This window comes from Pseudogymnoascus destructans, assembly GCF_001641265.1.
Source record: "Pseudogymnoascus destructans isolate 20631-21 unplaced genomic scaffold scaffold_5, whole genome shotgun sequence".
Lineage (NCBI taxonomy): Eukaryota > Fungi > Ascomycota > Leotiomycetes > Thelebolales > Thelebolaceae > Pseudogymnoascus > Pseudogymnoascus destructans.
Window position 1 is genome coordinate 1,477,407 of NW_020167524.1, and position 20,213 is coordinate 1,497,619.

A 20,213-nucleotide genomic window follows, 5' to 3' on the forward strand; every position below is an offset into this window, starting at 1 on the left:
TATTGTAATCGTTCTTCAAAAATAAGACGCGACGATTAAGGTTTTTTTGAAGCTGAGCATATTGACCAATCAGGATCCAGGGGACTGTACCGCACGGAAGTGACGTATGCGGGCAGTTGGGTGCTATTACGCTATTACCGCGGAGGAATTCCGAGCGGGGTTATGCCGCATTATCTGCTGTCCCTTCTATACCCGCCCGATATATTGAACAAATGTAAGCTCTCCCTGCATATCCCCTCTTTGTGATTTCTCCAAACAAATTCCATCTATTCTCTCGTCCATTACCTTCTCCGTGTGTATAAACAATCGTGGCAACTAAAGGGCTCAAAAACATCTTCAAAATGGTTGCATCAAAGAGCTGGCTGGAGCTCCCGACGGATTCTCACTTCTCCATAGCAAATATCCCTTTCGGGATTATTAGCACAGAGGGACAAGAACAGAAGAGGTCAGCTGTTGCCATTGGTGATTATGCGCTGGATCTGCAGTGTTTCGCAAAGAACGGCGGATTCTCTGGGCTTCCTTCCATCCAGGACAAGCTGTCCGTGTTTGGAGAACCGACCTTGAACTCATTCGCAGCGCTTGGTCGCCCAGTGCACAAGCAAGTTCGTGAATACCTCCAGGACGTGTTTTCGGAAGGTAGCGCTTTATCAAAGGTTCTCAAAGACAACGAGGAGCTCAAGAAGGAGGCTTTAGTTCCTAGGAGCAAAGCCAAGCTTCACTTGCCAATGCAAATTGGCGACTATACCGACTTTTTTGCCGGCATTAATCATGCATTCAACGTAAGAAATTTTTAAATACACAGGTTTACAGCTGTCTAACTAAATTTCAGGTTGGAACTATGTTCCGCGGTCCAGCCAACGCCCTCCAAAAGAATTATACTCATCTCCCTGTCGGATACCATGGGCGTGCATCGTCTGTCGTGGTCTCCGGAACGCCAATTCGCAGACCTAACGGCCAAGTTATCCTTGATCCTTCCAAGCCTGACGAACCAAGCTATACCGCATGCAAGAGGCTAGATATTGAGCTCGAGCTTGCTGCGTTTGTGTGCACGCCAAATAAACAGGGCGAGCCGATACCAGTTGGCACAGCTGAGGATAACCTCTTCGGTCTTGTCCTTATGAACGATTGGTCTGCAAGGGATATTCAAACGTGGGAGTATGTCCCACTGGGCCCATTCAATGCCAAGAACTTCGGCACATCGATCTCTCCTTGGGTCGTCCTTATGGATGCCCTGGAGCCTTTCAGAACAAAGGCTCTGGAGAACTCTACTGAGTTGACCGCATATCTGAAAGACCCACGAGCGGATCGTGCGTACGATATTAAACTTGAGGTTGACCTAACCAGTAAGAATAGCCCTGTTTCTACACTTATGGCCATGGCTAACATCTTCAAGCATCGGACGGAACAAACACAACGATCTCCAAGACTACGGCAGCAAACCTCCTCTGGTCATTCCCACAAATGCTTGCCCACCACACTGTCGGTGGCTGCCCAATGAACACTGGTGATCTCCTTGGGTCTGGTACCATTTCTGGTACTGAGCGCGATACTTTGGGGTCTTTGCTCGAGATCAACCGTGCTGGCAAAGAGGAGGTCAAGCTTTCCAACGGAGAAGTTCGCAAATTTCTCGTCGATGGTGATACTGTTACTATTCGTGGGGCGTGCGGGGTTGAGAATGGCCAACTTGTAGGATTTGGAGAATGCGTGGGCACCATCCTGCCTGCCCCACCTCTCCAACAATAAGTCAGCAAATAGATATCTCGTACCTCGTATAGTTCAGGGCTAAAACTTAAATAATTCCATTGCTAATGCCTCAATTGTTTTTCGTGGACTTGTCTGCTGTGATGAACTCCGAAACTGAGGCCCCCACATTCTCCCCACACGTTCGTAAATACGGTACTCCGCTGAAGATTTGTACCCCGCACTTCTTGGGAATGCAGCGCACGTATTCCGTGCCCACCGCCGTCATCCAAACAAACGCGGAACCTGGTCCTAAATGCACATTGAAGCGTCGACTCCAACGTGGCATATAAATGCCGGGAGTCTCTCGGTAATCCGAGATTCATGTCCTTTGAATCTTCAAGAGAACGAGGATTAGTGAGTTTGAAACAATACACTGGGCCATAGGAGCGCCCGCGGAATATCCCCGCCTACGTCTCCAGAAGCCAATTTAGCATCAGTAAATCTAACCAATTCAAGGCATAAATATATACGGCCATTTACCCCTCGTATTGTTATATAAGAAGGCGACAGCAGCTCTGGAGCTTATACTTGCATCTTTTTTTGTATCTACCGCCTGCGAAGACCTCATCCAAAATGGGTTACCAAGTTGTCGGCATTGCGATTGCCGCCGTGATATATTTATTTGTTAAATACTTGAACCAGACCGACACGCCCAAAATTAAGAATCTACCCGAGGTTCCTGGACTTCCTCTGTTTGGCTCTCTCCTTAAATTCAGCAGCGATCATGCTACAGCGGCATACAATTACTCGAAGACATATGGTCCGGTGTTCCAAGTCCGCCTAGGCAATAGAGTACGTTCAGTGCTCCCCGTCGAACTCTCCATTCGAGTGTTGGTATCTGACCTGCTTTAGAGAATTGTATTTGCCAATACCTTCGATTCCGTCCGCCACCTATGGATCACGAACCAGTCGGCCCTCATCTCCCGCCCTACCCTCCACACGTTTCACACGGTCGTCTCCTCCTCGCAAGGTTTCACTGTTGGGACATCCCCGTGGGACGAGTCATGCAAAAACCGTCGCAAGGCTGCTGCCACTGCTCTAAACCGCCCAGCTGTTCAATCCTACATGCCAATTCTTGACCTTGAATGCAACGTTTCCATCAAAGAGATCTTTCATGATTCCAAGAACGGCACAGTCGACATTGATCCTATTGCATACTTCCAGAGATTTGCTCTGAACACAAGTTTGACACTCAACTATGGCTCGAGAATTGACGGGAAAATTGACAATGAGCTGCTGCAAGAGATCTGTCACGTTGAGAGAGTCGTGAGCAACTTCAGAAGTACTAGCAACAACTGGCAGGACTATATTCCGCTTATGAGGTTATGGCCGAGTAGCAGCAAGGGCCCAAAAGAGTACAGAGAGCGCAGGGACAAGTACTTGAGCTTTTTACTAGCTAGGCTCAAGGGCGAGATCGAAAGAGGAGTTGATAAGCCTTGCATCACTGGCAACGTAAGTTTAGAAACGCCAACCACGCATTCGGAAGGTCACTAACATTACCCTGGTAGATTCTCAAAGACCCAGAAGCGAAGCTCAGCACAAACGAGATCAGGTCGATCTGCCTTACCATGGTCTCTGCAGGTCTCGATACCGTGCCAGGGAACTTGATTATGGGAATCGCATATCTCTCGTCTCCTCACGGCCAGGAAATCCAAAAACGCGCATACGACGAAATTATGAAAGTATATCCCGATGGAGATGCCTGGGAGAAGTGTATTTTGGAGGAGAAAGTATCTTATGTCACCGCCTTCGTTCGTGAGGTGCTTCGCTTCTTCATCGTAATTCCCATCTGTCTGCCACGAACGAGCATAAAGGATATCAAGTACGAAAACACAGTGATCCCTGCCGGAACAACCTTCTATATGAACGCATGGGCTGCAGACTATGATGCGACCCATTTCAAGAGCCCACAGGGATTCTCCGTTGAGCGCTATCTTGACAATCTCGAGGGTTCCGGTGGAACTCCACATTTTGCCTACGGTGCTGGTTCTCGTATGTGCGCTGGCTCGCACCTTGCCAACCGCGAATTATATGTCGCGTTTATCCGCATGATAACGGCTTTCCATATCGATCCGGCTCAGAAGCCAGAGGATCTTCCTATTTTGGATGCGTTGGGATGCAACGCTATTCCGACGTCTTTGACAACTGAACCAAAGCCATTTAAGTGCGGTTTCCGTGCTAGGAACTCAGAATCACTCAGGCAGTGGATTCAGGAGAGTGAAGATAAGACGAGACACTTGTCTACCTGATGATTGGGGCATGGTAAAGGAGTTGGGAGAGTTTTTTTAGATTGTGCGTTCGGTGGCAACGTTCCAGAACTTATACCTGGGGTGTGCAGTTAAATGTATATAGACCGTTACTATTATGGGTTGAATAAGCAAAAAATATCTTAATCTGAGGTCTTTATGTTGTCTTCGCATACTCCATACGCAACTATTCATACATTTAGTCTTTGTATTAATCCGAGGTCGAGAATTTTGAACTGGTTGTTAATGTGGTTTTTATAATGGGCCTATAATTTCTTTTGCGCCAAGCTACCCCAGTATTTTAGTCACACCCCCAGGCGTAGATCCCAACACTCCTCCGCCTTTCTTCGGGCCAAAGGTCCCCGCTCGGGTTCCCGTCCCCAAACAACACCATTTGTCTATCGACGCCTCAATTACCCATAATGCGACTGTGAGCATGCAAAATATCCTCGAGACCCAAGTCAGCGACCTGTCGAGCCTAGTCGACTCTCCCCTCCCGCTCCCACTCGTCGCCAGTTACGCCATGGCAGATCGACGGGGCTCTGACAGTGCGGAAAGCCTAGCGCGGGACCAAGGAAAGCGGAAAAGCGACGACCTGGGGCCCCAGAATGGTGGGCAACCTAGAGCAAAACGGAATCGCTATATTTCAATCGCATGGTAAGACCACACCTTATTGCGCGCCTATTCCATGGTCCACTGTATCTATTTTTGATTACCTTGCAATTCGAAATGCTGTGGAATGCATGGGCGGAATGCGGAACTCCCGACTGACAGATCTGACAGCAACGAATGCAAGCGACGGAAAATCAAATGCAATGGAAACTCACCTTGCCAACGGTGTGGGAACCTCAACCTCGAATGCCAGTATGCGCCTAACTGCTGCGCGAATGGGTTCAAGGACTCGGAGGAGTTCAAACAGATGAATGCGCATCTCTCGAGTCTGCAGCAACAGATCGATAACCTATACGCGAACCTCAATGCGTTGCGCAGTGGTGGTATCGGCCCCAATAAAGGGTCGATGACTGGGTCGATGAGCCAGAGGAGCATCCGGAGTACGAGCCCGGCCTTGACGTATCGCCCTCCTCCTAAACATCCCCGATTCCAAGGACCGACAAGCTCGGCATTCAGTTTTGATGTCGCAAAGAACACTCTACAAAATATGGGATACCCGGGTCTAGAAGGCGGAGAAGATGGGAATGGGATGCAGGACGATACACCTGCAGGGTCTCCGCCAATGGCACAGGCCGTTTTGCCATCGCATCCGTTTAAAGATCCGTTGTGGTTGATAACAAAAGAGGAGGCACTACGGCTATGCGTGGTGTACGAAGATGAGATATGCATCATGTATCCATTCCTGGACATGAATTGGGTTGCGCAAGTTGCTAATACCCAGTATCGGTTCATGGAAGAGGGCTCTCCGAAGAATGGGCAGAACCCCAATACCGAGTCGCCGAGCCCTGTTGCAGAGCAAGATTTGAATATTTTGAAGATGGTACTGGGTATAGCGTCTGCCGTTGAATGCTCAGGCCAGAGCGAGCTTGCCAATCGGATATATGAGAACACAAAACATGCTTCAGATAATATTCTGCATGCTGAGGGGGTTTCAATTAAGGATATACCCTTGGTAGTGCTTGTGGCAACTTATCACTTCCACTGTGATGAAGAGTATGTTAGTCCCGTCGCTTCTCGTGTCCACATTACTAATTGATTACCAGGGCTCTTGCCTGGCGTGTAATTGGACAAGCCTCCAGAATGTGTGTTGAGCTTGGGCTGCATCGTCGAGACTCTTTGTTCAAGAATTTCCCAGATGAAGAAGGCCGTGCAAATGCCGTCCGGCTGTTCTGGTCAATCTACTGCCTCGATCGGCGATGGAGTTTTGGTACAGGCATGCCATTCGCTATGCAAGATGCGGATATTGACCCAAGCATACCTGGGCCCGTGAGTTTCTGTCCTCTCCCCCACTGTGCCATGATCCTAACAACGTCACAGGAAGTCAAGATCCCTTATCTCAGTGTCATGATCTCATATTCCCGTATTGGGTCCCGTGTCTGGCGGTCCGTGGCAGGTTTCAACACCCTTGCCCCGACAGAAATCAAGAAGGAAGACATCGGCTACCTCGATTACCAGATTTTACAGTGGCAGAAGGCCATCCCCCCCGAGCTGCAACTCCCCACAAACAGTTCACCGCAATCTGTAAGTCGAGCAATGCATCGCCTGCAGGTCCTCCTATACGTACGTTGCAACCAGATGCGCATCCTGATCTACCGCCCCGTCCTGCACTCGGCAAACTCGATAATGGAGAACCTGTCGTATGCGCAGACGGTTGTTGAACTGGCGAAAGATAGCATTCGCGCCCTTACCCACCTAAACCAAACGACGGATATCTACCGCGCACAGCAACAGTGCTTCAACTACTTCCTCATCTCCGCACTAGCCGTCATCTTCCTCGCCTCTTGTCATGCCCCTGTGCAGTTCAGCGCCGTCTGCAAGGAGGAATTCTACATGGCACTCGAGCTCGTCCGCGGCTTCAGCTCAAAATCATACGTATCCAAGCGCCTCTGGCGCACCATCAAGGGTCTCAAAGAAGTAGGCCCAAAACTAGGACTGGAGCAGGAACACGCACCTGTCGCCAGAGGAGGGTCGCTAGACGATCCCCATTCTAGCGCCGCGCTAGCTATGGCCGGATTGGCTGGCCATGAGATCTCTGGTATGCATGGGTTTATGAGCCAAAGTAATGGAGGAAACGGACACTCGGTGTCTGCGGTTGGGAATAGTCCTATCAATGGGTTTCAAATGAGTCATGAGATGACGAATCTTTTTGAAGCAGCGCTGGGGGCGGGGACGGGTCTTCATGGTGGGTATACTGGGTCTGGTCAGATGGATGATGGAGGGGTTAGCAGTGGAGAGAATATGGTTGGGATGGCGGGGGGAGCAAACGCTTTTGGGGGCGAGGATGAGCTCTACAGACAGCTCAGAGATCTGTTTTAATTATCACTGGCGGATTTGAATAGGGTGGAAGGGCAACATGGAAAATTTTCATTACATAGCTTATACCAGCTCGGAAGGCGGTTGGGCGTCACCAGTACATAGGGTAAATAATTTATGATACCACATTTATGAATATTTATTTGTGTAGGTGTTTGAGCGTTTTATAAAAACTGTGCTGGGTAATAGTAATGGTATTTATACAATAAAGGCAACAGAATTTAGCGAGTCACGGCTGCAACCTTGTGGATGACTTTTTAGTTTGCGTCCTACGTCTAAAATCAAGGCTCCCCTTTCTTCATTCTGACCTCGGGTGGTCTTTGATTATCACCACCTACTACAGAATCTAAGGCCCCAAACTAGGTGATATTATGTTATCCATGTTATCCATGGATATCCCTTTGGCACGACACCACTATATAAGTAGATAGTATTTCCTTAGATAGGAGCTTCGTGCTCAACTCAATATAGTATTCTTTACAATACTGTAACGTGTTACTTGGAAAGCCTTTTGTGTTTAATCCCCTGCCTCCTCTGTCAAAGTCAACCTTACGCAAGAAACCTCTGTGTCTTCTATCGTTTAGAAGTCAGCGTTACACTTGGCTATATAATGCTTGATAACACTTCAAATAATGATACCCTTATGAAGCATTTGTCACAAAGTACGTTCATTTAAGATTATTAGACCAATTAAATCAAATCTATTTACATATCTAGATCTCAAGAACGAGTACCAAATTGATTACGATAGCAAGCACCATAGACTTCGTTGTATAGGTCACATCATCAATCTCACAGTTCAAGCCTTCCTTTTTAGTGATACTAAGCACGCCGTCTCACCTAATCCAACACCGCTTGAACTAGCCAATTGGCGCACAAATGGGGCTCTTGGAAGCTTTACAACATTGTTGTTTTTGTACAACAGTCGCCACAGCAAATTGCTGAATTTAGAGAGTATAGCCAAGGCAAAAGGCTTGAACGGGACAATTCAACTCATTGGAACTCATGGTCTCATATGATTGGCTGCACTCTATGGCCTGGTGTTCAGCCTGCAATTTGGATGTTTTGCTCAGAGCACAAGGACGAGCTTTGGGATGATACTTTGACTACTGATGAGTGGTCTCATCTTGAAGAAGTATTTGGGATTCTGAAGATAGAACAAACTACACTTGATGTAGAAGGCTCGTTTGGCTCTCTTGGCAAGGTTATTATGACCATGGATTTTTTGCTTAAGCTTTTCGAAGACATTACAGAGTCAAAAATGGAAATCAAATATTCAGTTGCAATTAAATCTATGTCTAATGATGCATGGAATAAGGTCAACAAGTACTACAATATGACAGAGGCAAGTGAGACTTATATTGCTTTAATTGTTCTTAATCCTCAGATCAAATGGGTGTACTTTACAAAGCAATGGCCTTGTAATGGTGGGTGCACCAGATGTGAGAATCTAGCCACCCAAGGAAGGGATGAATTTACTAAGACAACACACTGTCTTAGGAAACAGAGCCAAAGGGTTGTAGCTTAGACTATTCCACAATGCAGCAATCAGGTGTGTGATGTAGTGAAGTGGTTCAGACAAGTTGCAACAAATGTTGAGTCTGGGAACTCAGGGGTAAGTCAGAGGTTAACACCTCACTGACTTTTCAGAAACAAGGAGTAACAAGATGAATGCTTGGAAGCTTGGAAAAGACGTGGAAGTATGTGATAGTCGATTTACTGTATTGTCTGCTTGCCCTTTCTTAAGGAAAGGGCAATCCTATTTATGCTAAAGGAGTGTAGTCCTCTCATTTTCCAAGACTTTCCATGACTTACCAGACTTGGTAACTGTAGTCGACGTAAGAGAATCCCATAGAACCATCTCTTGGGTTCCTAGCCTATAGGAAGTGAAAAGGAGGTCCAAGGTCAGAGTACCTATAGATAAATTATGTCATAACTTAACCAATCTTGTGGGTAACTAAGGAGCGATGACGTGTAATGAATCATAGAGGGTTGTAGAAGCTTTTGGAGCTATCATTCATGTTCCTAGGCCTCTAGTTGATAGAGATATGTCATGTGTAGTATTAGCCCAGTAACTAAGGAGTGATGTCATGTAATGAATCATAGAGGGTTGTAGAGATATGCTATGTGGTCATATCGGCCCAGTAACTAAGGAGCAATGATGTGTAATGAATCATAGAGGGTTGTAGCAATCGTTGAGTAGTATTGCTCTTGTTGTTGGTGTGACAAGCCAAAATATGTATAGTGACTTGTAGGTTTGAGGAGGAGATTTCCAAGTTTGCTCTTGAGTTTGATAGCAAACTGAGTGCAACGAATGTCAGTATGACAGGCCTGATTGGATTAATCAAGCTAAAAAGGACATGTTGGCCTTCTGGAAGACTTATTACAGTAGTTCAAACATTTTTGAGGATCTTTTAGAGCCTCATCTATGAAGATGGCCAGTCAGAGGTCTCAAAATTCCAGCAGCAGAACAACCCTCAGGATAAAGAATGTGACGAGTATGAGATGTATTGCTTGACTCCTCAGCTTAGCCAGAAGAGTAAACAGCGGCCAATCGATTGGTGGAAAGAGGCCTCACAACAAGAGTCATATCCCAATTTGTCTCGTTGGGCAATCAATGTTTTGTAAATACCAGCAATGAGTGATGAGCCTGAGAGGCTGTTTTCAAGAGCCTCAAATACAATCAATGAGGACCGAGCACAGCTATTGCCAGACACAGTACAAGCGCTCGAGTGTATCAAGTCCTGGACGCTTCAGAAAATTGGATCTGAGAATTGATTGTAGCATAGAACAGCTAGAGTTGGACATGGTGTAATTCTATTGTGATTTTCCCCAAGTTACCACACTTTCAAGTCTCATAATGAGGCTGAAATACTACACTGACTGCACTGTTTACACTATCAGTGCGACACTGATAGTGCAGTGTGAGATCTGCACTGGACTATCAGTGCAGTGCGAGTTTTGCACTACACTGTTGACATGCCTGCTAGGACTGCTATGCTTCTGTCCTAAGTGGATTCTGCTAACAGTAGGTTGTAAGGCTAGAGTTGAGGTATCTAGTGCTAGTGATATAGCCCTAAGGTCAGCTAGCTTGTCTGCTGCTTCATTACCCTCTATGCTAGTATGTCTAAGAGACTAGCGGATTCTAATGTTAAAGACTTGCATTGCTTCCTAGCAAGCTAGGAATGCCCATTAGGATGAGTAGGAGGCATCGCCTAGTAGGCACCAAATCACTATAGTGCTGTTAATGCATAGCTAGAGGCGCTGTTGTCTAATACCTAGTAGGAGGCATAGGGTGTGTTATAGGCCTCTCTAGGCCCTAATAACCTTAGCATCAAAGACATAGGAGAGGGGGTTAACAGCCCTATGCCCTATAGCAATTTGGCACTAGTTCTAGTAGATTGCATACCTATAGCCTACCTTCTGTTTATAGTGTAGGGTTTCCTACTGTTTCCTATGAATTGTCTGTAGGTTCGTAACCTTTCCATTTTATCAAAAACTATTCTTTACGTCCTACTAACCTTCTGTCCAGGATCACTTTAACTTCGTATTCAACAATCTCATTCTCTAGTTAGAGTTCTGTATTAGTCATAATCAGGATGTTTCCTCTTGCTAGTTCTAACAATGACACATGAAAAACTAGGTGTAGTCTAGAGTTCTTAGGTAGTTTCAGTCTGTAATTAACTAAGCTGATTTTGTTCTATATTTTAAATGGTCCTAATTTCTTCAAGTCCAACTTCGTATTAATGTGTTTCTAGAGTAGATATACTTTATACCCTCCTTAAAGGCAGGTTCTATACTACGCTTCTTGTTTGCATACACAGCAGATCATTCATTTAAGAATTAGATGTCTGTCGCAAGTTGTTTATAGAACAATTTCAGTTATTCTATAGTGATCATAGCTTGTTCTGCTCTTAAGTCATCTAGTTGTGGTTGTCTATATACCTCTGGCTAATAGCTGTAATTAGCAAAGAATGGTGAGACTTTTGTTGCTTCGGTCATCGTGCTGTTATATGCGAACTGTGTGATAGGTAAGATCTAAACCTAATTGTCCTGTTAGTAGTTGACATAACCCTATAGGTATTGTTTAAGGGTTTGATTTAATCTTTCTGTTTAGCCGTCTGTTTGTTCTAAAAGCACCATTAACGATTTCTAAAATTTTGAAGTAAGCAGCTTGTCTCTGTCTAAGATGATTTCTTCTAGTAATCTGTAATCAGCTAATATACTCGAAGGAAGGTATATACGAGTGCTTTAGCACTGCTAGCTTCTAGATATAGTACAAACATTATATATTTCATGAGTCTTTCTGTAATAACTAGGATAGCGTCAAATACTACTCCTATTAACAGGTCCTAAGAGGGTGGTAGCTTGACAATGAAGTCTAAAGCTATAGATTTCCACGCTCCTCTCAGTACTAGTGTTAACTTGAGCTGTCTATATAGCAAGTGCCTATTGGATTTCAATTTGCTACAAATGTCGCACTCTCTTACCACTTCCACCTGCTTCCTTACACCTAGGAAGTAGTATTGTTAGGTGATTCGTTCAAAGGTGCGTGTTACTCCCTAATGGCTGTGTGCTAGTAGTGAGTGTTGTTCTTGCACTAGCAGGCGTATCATTTTGTTTAGGACATACACTAATCCTTTGAATCGGATTAATCCTTGTTCATCGATGGCAAAGTTGCCTTTAGTTTTTATTAAGACTTGCTTTGCACATTCGTCTGTTACATAAGCTTTCTTTAGTCTTTCTTCTAACTCCGAGTTCTCCATAGTGGTAATGGTGGCTAGTAACTTACTGTATTGCATTCCTACATCTGTTTTCTTTAATATAGCTCTAGGCCTTTCTTCTTCTGGGCTAATGTAGTCAGTCTGTCTACTAAGAGCATCGCTCTTGCATTATTAGAGCCCTTAAGATATGTAATCATGAAGTTGTAAGCTGCGAGTGTCTCTGCCTATTAGACTTGTCTGTGGTTTAAAACTTTAGTCGTAGTAAAGTACACGAGATTCTTATGACCCATCCATACCTATACAGGGTAGGCCGATCCTTCAAGATATACTCACCAGTGCTTAAAAGCAATGACAATAGCTATTAGCTCCTTGTCGTAGATGTTATAGTTGACATCTATAGGTGACAGTTGTCTAGAGTAATATGCGAATAGTTTGAGCTTTCTGTCTTTGTCTAGTTGACTTAGACATGCTCTAATCACGAAATTAGAAAAGTCTGTCTCTAGGACTATCTTCTTTGTAGAGTTGAATGTAGCTAAGATAGGTGCTTCTATGAACTTTGTCTTGAGTTCTTAGAAAGCAGCTTCTGCCTTGTCTGTCCATTCGAATGTGAGGTCTTTCCTTGTAAGCTCTGTAAGTGGTTGAGCGACTTTGGAATATTTTATAATAAACCTTTAGTAGAAGTTGGCAAAACCTAAGAAGCTTGTACTTCTTTAACTATGGTTGGTGTTGGCCATTCCAACACTGCTGTGACCTTTGCTTGGTCCATTTTTATGCCATGTGTTCTGATAATGTAACCTAAGAATTTAACTTGATCCTTATGGAATTCACATTTCTCTAGCTTAAGGAGTAGGTTGTATTCCTTCAACCTTTGTAACACCTTCTTAACATAGTTTACATGTTCTGTTAGGTCTTTAGAGTAGACTAAGATGTCGTCTAAGTAGTCGATGATGAATACATCTAGGTATTTATAAAGGGCTTCATTTATAAGCCTCTGTATAGATGCTAGTGCATTTGTTAGTCTAAAGGGCATAACTTGATACTTATAACTATAGTAGGTGCAGAATGCTATTTTCTACTCGTCTCCCTTCTTTATTCAGATTAAGTATAGGCACCTCTTAGGTCTAGTTTTGTAAATATCTTAGCTCCTTGAAACCAGTTATGTAACTTGTTTATCAAGAGTAAGGTGTATCTGTCCTTAATAGTGATGATGTTTGTGCCCTAATAATCAACATAGAGTCGTAGCTTTTTGTCCTTCTTTAGCACAAATAGTATTAGACTTCCTACTAGTGATGTCGATGGTCTAATGAACCTTTTAGTGAGGTTCTTGTTAATGTATTCTTTTAGCACGTCTAGCTCTGCTACTAACATCTGATATATTAGTCCGAACGGTAGACTCTTTCCTTCTATAATGGGTATCGCATGATCCTTTGGTGCTTAGGAAGTTTCTCTTCCTTAGGGACTTCCTAGAATAACTACTTGTATTCCTTATACTCTACTAGTATTTGCTTTAGTAAGGATGTCTAGGCTCTAGGCTAGGTCATTAGACTTAGCGGTTGCACATAACTCCTTCTGGTGCTAGGAGGATTTCTCTCTTTATGTCATGTCCGTTCATTTACACATGTACTAGCTCATTACAACTTTCTCATTCTGCTAGTCAATCTAGGGGTTGTGTTTCTTAAGCCACAGAGAAACACAACCCCTAGATCGAAAGGAGAAAGGAGCTAAGGTTTTTGCAGTATCATTTAAAGATATACTTGCCGAACAAGCAAAGGAGGAAACGAAAGAAATTGACCCAAAACTGATCCTCCTAAAGCAGTTCCATAAATATCTCGATGTGTTCTCAAAACAGGCTGCAGACAAGCTCCTGCCTCACAGATATGCAGACCATCACATTGTGTTAGAAGGGAACTCAAAACTAGGGCATGCACCACTCTATAACATGTCTCGAGAAGAGCTTGATCTTGTGAAGAAATACATGGAGAACAATCTTACCAAAGGATTCATCGAAGCTAGCAAAGCACCATTTGCCTCACCTGTGTTATTTGTACGCAAACCAGGTGATGCATGCATGATTGTCTATGTATACGATATCAAACTGTATCGTTTCCTTGTGTCTATGTAGCATGACCATTTCTAATAGGACTGTCTTGTAGGTTACCATTCCGTTGTTAGTTAAGATGGGCTCTCTATCTGCAACCATTAATAGGGATAGGTCTTTAGTTGTATCCTAAAACTATATGTGTCTGCTACTTTTTTCGTCATAAAGTTGCCTGTTGCTCCTAAGTCTATCATAGCTTAGAGGTGTTGCTGTTATATCTTAGCAACTACATATAGCTACATGCTACCTGTTATAGTGCATAGCTAGTTCACACTAGGCCTCTTTGTGTTGCTTGCTAGTAGCCTACTGTCTAGGACTCCTAGTTTTTTAACTAGAGTTGTCTAGTAGATTGTTATCTTGCGATGATCTCTTTTAATTGCTTCCTAGTCATAATAGACTGGTCTTTGTCTAGTAGGGAAGTAGGCATGGTCCGTTTTCTCAAAGCAATGCTATAAGCATTCCTTGGTATAACACTGTGACTATAGTACAAATTTGTGCTAGGGGTGATTAGTCCAGAGACGTATCTTGTGTCTATAGTTTCTCCCCTTCCTTATCCATAATGGGTCCCTTAAGTTTGTAGTTGTTTTTAGCCTAAATTTCTACAGGCTATAGTCCCTTATAATGATCCTCTTGTTCTAGTTGCTCTAGTACTTGTAAGAGGCTTTCTTAATGGTCCTTATAGACCTTACTGTCTCTTAGAAGTGTAGTTGAGGTTAGATGGTAATTATGGTTCCTAGGGGCGAGTAAAAGCGCTGTCTTAGGGGCCTAGATCCGGCCGTTAGGGAGTTGAGGCCTCTATCACCACCTAGGGATGCTCAAAAGGAGTAGGAATGGATGGAGATGGAAGTTATAATGCATAATTAACTAGAAGTAGAGTCCTAAGGGTCTAGGGGGAAAAGTTGTAAGCAATTTGTCAATTTGAGAAAATAGTTGTAGGTGCGTCCGTAATGAGAGAGGTCGTTCGAGAAGTCGTTCAACCAGTCATTTAACAGGTCGCTCAACAGGTCGCTCAACAAGTCGCTCAACAGGTCGCTCAACAGGTCGCTCAACAGCACCACTAGGCTTCGTGGTATCATCGCTAAAGAATAACCTCTCCGACTCCAATGCAGCCGCCAGCCGCGCAGCCACCGCCTCAGCCTCCGACTTACCCTCCACAACCCGGAGGATATACCTCGTAGTAAACATCTTCCACCCGTTCACTCCCCATCCTGGAAGCTTCACCCGCTGGTGCACACAGGTGACGATCTCGTGAGAGACGAATGGGCTAGTGGTACCCTGGACTAGGGCGGTGCGCCTAGGAGATGTTGATTTGAGGATGCCGGCGGAGTTGGGTCTGGGTTTATTGGATGCCTTGCGAGCTAGCATGGTGACGATAAATATGTCAGTTTTCTTAGTGACATGGGATGGTCGGTGTAACGGGTGCCGCCGTTACAGTACATGTGGTATATAAAGCGTGTTACGTGTATTCCGAGCGAGCCGGAATACTGTAGTCTTTTTGGCTCAGTGGGATGTAGCTCGAGCGTAACCGTACATCATTACAGTCGGGATGAGAACTCTGTGGTAGGAACTTATTTCGTCTATTGGAGTTTCCTGTTTTATCGTTAGACGTTGCTTGAAAACTGGTCTGGATGGGAATATGAGAACACCGACCTTATATAATATTGGTTGAAGACTAGAGTTTGAAAAACAGAAGCCGCGAGCAGCAGCTATAGTGATCTTTGAGCTTCGTATATGGATTGGCGAAGAATAATATTGGTAGTTTTATGCAAAAATTTTTTCGAGGTGATGTGTAAGAAAGAGAGGAAGGGCGAGATGGAAGGGCGACCCATAACATTCCTGGACGTTTACAAAATGACCGCCAGAAAGTATGGTAAATGGCTAGCCTTACCATGGTTCCATCTGCTTGATTGATTAAGCTTTCAACTGGAGGATAGCTGGAAATAGAGTTCATTACTGCCATGTCTCCTGTCACCCGTTCCTGAAGTCCAATCTTGGTAGGAAGCTTCGTCTGGTGCCATTGTTTAGACTCGACGACGACGACATTGTTGGCAACAATGAAGTCAAGGTGGCATCTTGACGAAGAGGACAGAAAAAGGAAAGTGAACATGATAGAATGGCTTCGATAAAAGAAGTATATAAAACCTATGACAATGGCTATATGGAAATAACCTCTCCTTTGTCGTAATGTAGTATGTAAGAACGGCAGGTGCGACTCGATCGTGCCTTCCTGTTGAATCATTCTTGATTCCCGTTGAATCATTTTGGATACGGTGAACTGGTCACTAGCCAAACTAGTAAACCTAGAAGAACCATGCACTCGGAAGGTCCTCTGAAAAAGAAGTATGACCGAAAATGCGTGCCAGTCCGCAGAGTATCATCCTGGGAGAGAGAGCAAATCGAGAAGCGACAGAGGCATCTCAAGAACTTCAAAGGAGTGAAATGGCAGAAATTGAACCGTGAGGATGAGTTGCGAAGAGCAAAGGCTGCGGCAGATGGTATAAGATACGTGAGGTTGTCCTCAGTACGTTCCGCGTCAATTGCACCGAACAAGGTATCGCGGGTAGCGGCAAGGAGAACTCGAGGCGTGAGATTCACTGCCAGAAAGGTACAGAACCCAGGGCCCGAGTGACGTTGAGGTGAATTAACAGCAACTAACAGAAGAATCCCCACAAACCTCGCGGACACTTGACACACCAGCCTACGAAAACCCTCACACATAACGAAATAGCCCATTCCACTTACCGCCCTGCTCCGAAAAGGTACAGGTTTAGACGCGAGCCACCACCGCCAACGCCAATTACGCTAGAAAACCTCAAAAAGTTCAGGATGGACGAAAAGAAGAAGAGGAAAGATGACGATGACGCGAAATTCGAGAAGAGAATCTTCGCGCAGATTTTCAAAACTATCGAAAACGACCCAACCAGCAAGGTCCTTCGGAAACAAGTCCGCTGTATTGAGCAGCTGCGCGAGAAATCACCACCGCGGCAGACCGATTCGACCCTCGACCGCGCTGAGAAACAACTTTTCCAGCTCATCAAGGATCACGGTTACCCCAGTGATATTAAGCTGCAATCCAGGACGGTTCAACGCCTCCATGCAGGCCCCACACTGCGTGAGTCCCCCTCCTCGCCTTGTCTCGGCCCGGTTCACTAACCTGCCCTTCAGCAGCTCCAGCCACAGCCGGAGAAGACGCTTCTGAACGAAGCAAGCCGGCCCAACCCGAGCAGAGACGGGAAGCCGCAGGACCCTCTCCGGCTCCCGCTCCGGCCGACAAAGACGCCAGCGAAGGCAGCGAGCCTGCCGAACGCGAGCATGGCCGAGCTCGGGAAACAGCGGGCCACTCTCCTGCTCCAATTCCAGCGGATGAAGACATCCGCGAACGCTCCAAGCCGATTAAAGCCGAGCATGGAGAGCGACTTGAGATCAGGCGGGAAGATACATCACTTAATGTCGGCACCCGCCACAAGCACTTCCCAAAAGTGGAAGCGTCTGCATTATCCCTTGGAGGCCTCTATGACATACCTTCACCACCCCGCCATGCTAGACAGCCCTTTCCAGCGCCAAAACCAGACCATATCTTGAAGCAGGAGGACAAGAGGTCCACCACACCACTTGAGGCAACCACTCGCCACGAACCGCCCCCAAATTCTCAGGCGTCCGCGTCCTCCATTGGCGACTCCTTGGATCCACCCTCACCACCCCGCCACGCTACACGGCCCGTCCCAGAACTCAATCCCGACCCTATCCAGAAGAAGGGGAGCAAGCTCTCGGTGGAACCAATTGAACCGGGCACCCGCCACAAGCCACCTCCAAAATCTCAGGCGCCCGCGTCTTCCGTTGGAGACCCCCTGGGTCCACCCTCACCTGTCCGCCACGCTAGACAGTCTGCTCCCGCCTCCAATCCCTCCCAAGTCTACCAACAAGAAAACAAGCGGCCCTGGATACCGCTCGATGCCAACACGGGCGCCCAGTACCATGCGGCCGAGATTTTCCCCAGTGACCGCTTCGACCCTACCCCGCCATCACACCGCCACAGACAAACTATCCCTGCACCCAAGCTCCCTCAAGGTCAGCGACAAGAAACCAAGCAACCAGATGCACCATTTGACGCCGGCACGCGCCACAGACCGCCCCCGAAATCAGTCGAGTCCGCGTATTCCATCGGCAACCCCGTTGACGCCCCCTCACCCCAGCTCGCTCGACAGCCCATGCCAGCACTCAAACCTTTCTACCTCCACCGGCAAGAAAACGCGCGGCCAAGCACAGCGCCAGAAGCCAGTGCCCCCGTCCACAAACGCCCCCAATCCAACGTATCCACCTCTTTGGTCGGCTCTGCCTTCGATCTTGCCACCCAACCGCCGCAAAGACCTCAAGTGCCAGCGGGACCCTCACCATCCCCTCGTCACAGACAACCTGTCCTAGCTTCCAGGCCCTCCAAACTGCAACAACAACAAACCGCACGCCCCAGCAGAGCACCCGAAGCCAGCGCCCGCGTCCGCAAACGCCCTCAATCAAACGCATCCACCCCTTCTTCCATCGGCTCGCGTTTTAATTCCCCCTCCCAGCCACCGCGCAGATCCCAAGCACCTTCCCCATCCTCACGCGCCAGACAGCCTACCCCACTATCCCGACCCTCCCAACTCAACCCCCAAGAAACTGTGCGCCCAAGAACAGCGCGCGAATCCAGCGCTCCCACCAATAAACGCCCCCGATCCAGCGCTTCAGTCTCCTCACGCACCTCAACCTTCGCTGTCCTCCCCCAACCCTCCCGCGGTAGACAACGCGCCCGCAGTACCACCCCTCCTCCACCAAAACGCCGCCGTCGTCGTCGTGATGATGATAGTGGTGCTACCCCACAAAGTCGAAACCGCTACCCCTCCTCCGACTCGCCCTCCCCCCCACCCCCCCGCGCCCCGGGCATCCCTCCGCGGCCTCGGTTTAAAGCAATGACTTCCATAACGGATAAAGAAGACAAGGCATCTCGCGCAATCATGCATCCGGCGTCGAAGCCGTTGGCGAAACTGAACGATGCTGCGAAGGTGACTACTGATTTCGAGACGCTGGGGAAGACGCAGAGGGTGCATCCGAGTTTTGAGAAGGCGAAGGTGAATGCGAATAATAAGCATGTTAGGCATATTAATCGCACTAATGGGAGGAGAAGGGAGGTGGTGGAGGAGCCGAGGAGTCTTTGGGATAGTGTTGGGATGCCGCCGGGTGGGCCGGGGGTGGGGGTAGCGGGTCAGGGAGGAGGGGCGGGGGCGGGACAGCCGCAGGCGGGTGCAGCTGGCTCGGTGAGAGGGGGGGTGATGGCGAATAGTGGGGTGGCAAGGCGGAGAGAGATGATTGAGTTGATTGATGCGGAGTTTGGGCCGGGTGGTGGGGAGGAGGGGGGTGGTGCGTTGTGATATTGTATTGCTGGGTGCGCGGTGTTTGATGGGTTATGTCTTACTATCTCCCGAGGAAGGGTGACCTGCCTGCGGAAGAAGGCGGAGGAAAAGGTTGCTGCCTCTATGGCTCTGAGGGATGGCTGATTAGTTTGCTGTATGAATACCACATAGAAGGCGCTGAGGCAGCGAGGCCCCGTAGCTGTGGGTGACAGCTGCGGAGGTATTGGGGAGGTGAGATATCGCACAACAGAAGAACTGTTTGTTTTCACCTGGCATCTTGCATCTTGCGTCTTGCATCCGCGCTGAATTATTGGGCCGGTGCATACATAGATACGCAGCTTTTAGATCTCAGCTATCTCTTCATCTTACCATCCAATCGCACCATTTGAGATTTTTGAATGCATTCGTGTTTGTTGTGCTTCAATCTCCATCGTACCAGATCATATATCACACCTGATCTCCCATCGGATCGTATGTGTGCAACCGCTTGTAGCATTTGGCTGTGCCGTCGTAGATGTTTCCGTTGCAAGTGAGAGAGCCAGGTTGGACGACGTCCAAAATAAGAACACGCCCCTTGGCGCAATGTTCTCTCGGAGGTCACGTGCACCACCAATCTGAAGTTTATAGGCCCGTCTATTTCAGGGTTTGATGGGAGTATAGAGTCGATGGTGTATTTTAAATATAATACCATTACACCGACAAGTCCCAAAATCCGTATCTAACCCACCAAGCACCATATCAGCACTGTGGGGAAGTTATGAACACTCTTACAGGGATAAGCTCACTAGAGACGCACATGTGGAGCCCGCAAATTTCTCACAACGACGACAACAACAACACTCACTCACTCACTCACTCACACTCACACTCACACTCACTCACAATCATCAAACACCGAAACCCAAATTCTCAAAAGAGGAGAGAGACTTCAATTAATCAGCTCGACTGTCCTAGCTAGTACAAGTGTAAAAAAAGAAAGAGAAGGTAAGTTAAGTTGTATGTTGTGTGAGTAGTACCAGCTAAACAGGCC

At 46.8% G+C, this 20,213-nt stretch overlaps 5 protein-coding genes across 5 annotated transcripts; 4 read left to right on the plus strand and 1 right to left on the minus strand.

The window, feature by feature from the left end:
* The first annotated feature begins 259 nt into the window (after window positions 1-259).
* VC83_02685 (uncharacterized protein) lies at window positions 260-1,814 on the plus strand. The gene is made up of 3 exons (XM_024466341.1): window positions 260-779; window positions 830-1,343; window positions 1,394-1,814. Exons 1-3 carry the CDS (start codon window positions 342-344, stop codon window positions 1,741-1,743), a joined length of 1,302 nt encoding a protein of 433 aa, XP_024326455.1. The 5' UTR covers window positions 260-341; the 3' UTR covers window positions 1,744-1,814.
* Window positions 1,815-2,540: 726 nt separating this feature from the next.
* On the plus strand, window positions 2,541-4,187 carry VC83_02686 (uncharacterized protein). The gene is made up of 2 exons (XM_024466342.1): window positions 2,541-3,195; window positions 3,252-4,187. Exons 1-2 carry the CDS (start codon window positions 2,809-2,811, stop codon window positions 3,990-3,992), a joined length of 1,128 nt encoding a protein of 375 aa, XP_024326458.1. The 5' UTR covers window positions 2,541-2,808; the 3' UTR covers window positions 3,993-4,187.
* A 189-nt stretch (window positions 4,188-4,376) lies between these two features.
* Window positions 4,377-7,187, plus strand: VC83_02687 (uncharacterized protein). The gene is made up of 4 exons (XM_024466343.1): window positions 4,377-4,646; window positions 4,773-5,654; window positions 5,705-5,927; window positions 5,979-7,187. Exons 1-4 carry the CDS (start codon window positions 4,426-4,428, stop codon window positions 6,975-6,977), a joined length of 2,325 nt encoding a protein of 774 aa, XP_024326457.1. The 5' UTR covers window positions 4,377-4,425; the 3' UTR covers window positions 6,978-7,187.
* Window positions 7,188-14,777: 7,590 nt separating this feature from the next.
* VC83_02688 (uncharacterized protein) lies at window positions 14,778-15,373 on the minus strand (the record flags this gene model as incomplete). Its single annotated transcript, XM_024466344.1, has 1 exon — window positions 14,778-15,373. The coding sequence occupies exon 1, from the start codon at window positions 15,159-15,161 to the stop codon at window positions 14,778-14,780; it is 384 nt and encodes a 127-aa protein (XP_024326463.1). The 5' UTR covers window positions 15,162-15,373.
* A 734-nt stretch (window positions 15,374-16,107) lies between these two features.
* Window positions 16,108-19,962, plus strand: VC83_02689 (uncharacterized protein; the record flags this gene model as incomplete). Its single annotated transcript, XM_024466345.1, has 3 exons — window positions 16,108-16,401; window positions 16,455-16,908; window positions 16,962-19,962. 3 exons carry the CDS (start codon window positions 16,108-16,110, stop codon window positions 19,199-19,201), a joined length of 2,988 nt encoding a protein of 995 aa, XP_024326462.1. The 3' UTR covers window positions 19,202-19,962.
* Window positions 19,963-20,213: the final 251 nt, after the last annotated feature.

What these genes read in the sequence shown, in the direction of transcription:
- VC83_02685 (XM_024466341.1), top strand. Translation starts at nt 342, where the DNA reads ATGGTTGCATCAAAGAGCTGGCTGGAGCTCCCGACGGATTCTCACTTC. An exon ending in GCATTAATCATGCATTCAAC is followed by an intron (nt 780 to 829) that starts GTAAGAAATTTT and finishes ACTAAATTTCAG; the next exon opens with GTTGGAACTATGTTCCGCGG. An exon ending in ACTTGAGGTTGACCTAACCA is followed by an intron (nt 1,344 to 1,393) that starts GTAAGAATAGCC and finishes AACATCTTCAAG; the next exon opens with CATCGGACGGAACAAACACA.
- VC83_02686 (XM_024466342.1), top strand. Translation starts at nt 2,809, where the DNA reads ATGCCAATTCTTGACCTTGAATGCAACGTTTCCATCAAAGAGATCTTT. An exon ending in AGCCTTGCATCACTGGCAAC is followed by an intron (nt 3,196 to 3,251) that starts GTAAGTTTAGAA and finishes TTACCCTGGTAG; the next exon opens with ATTCTCAAAGACCCAGAAGC.
- VC83_02687 (XM_024466343.1), top strand. Translation starts at nt 4,426, where the DNA reads ATGCAAAATATCCTCGAGACCCAAGTCAGCGACCTGTCGAGCCTAGTC. An exon ending in CGCTATATTTCAATCGCATG is followed by an intron (nt 4,647 to 4,772) that starts GTAAGACCACAC and finishes CAGATCTGACAG; the next exon opens with CAACGAATGCAAGCGACGGA. An exon ending in CACTTCCACTGTGATGAAGA is followed by an intron (nt 5,655 to 5,704) that starts GTATGTTAGTCC and finishes ATTGATTACCAG; the next exon opens with GGCTCTTGCCTGGCGTGTAA.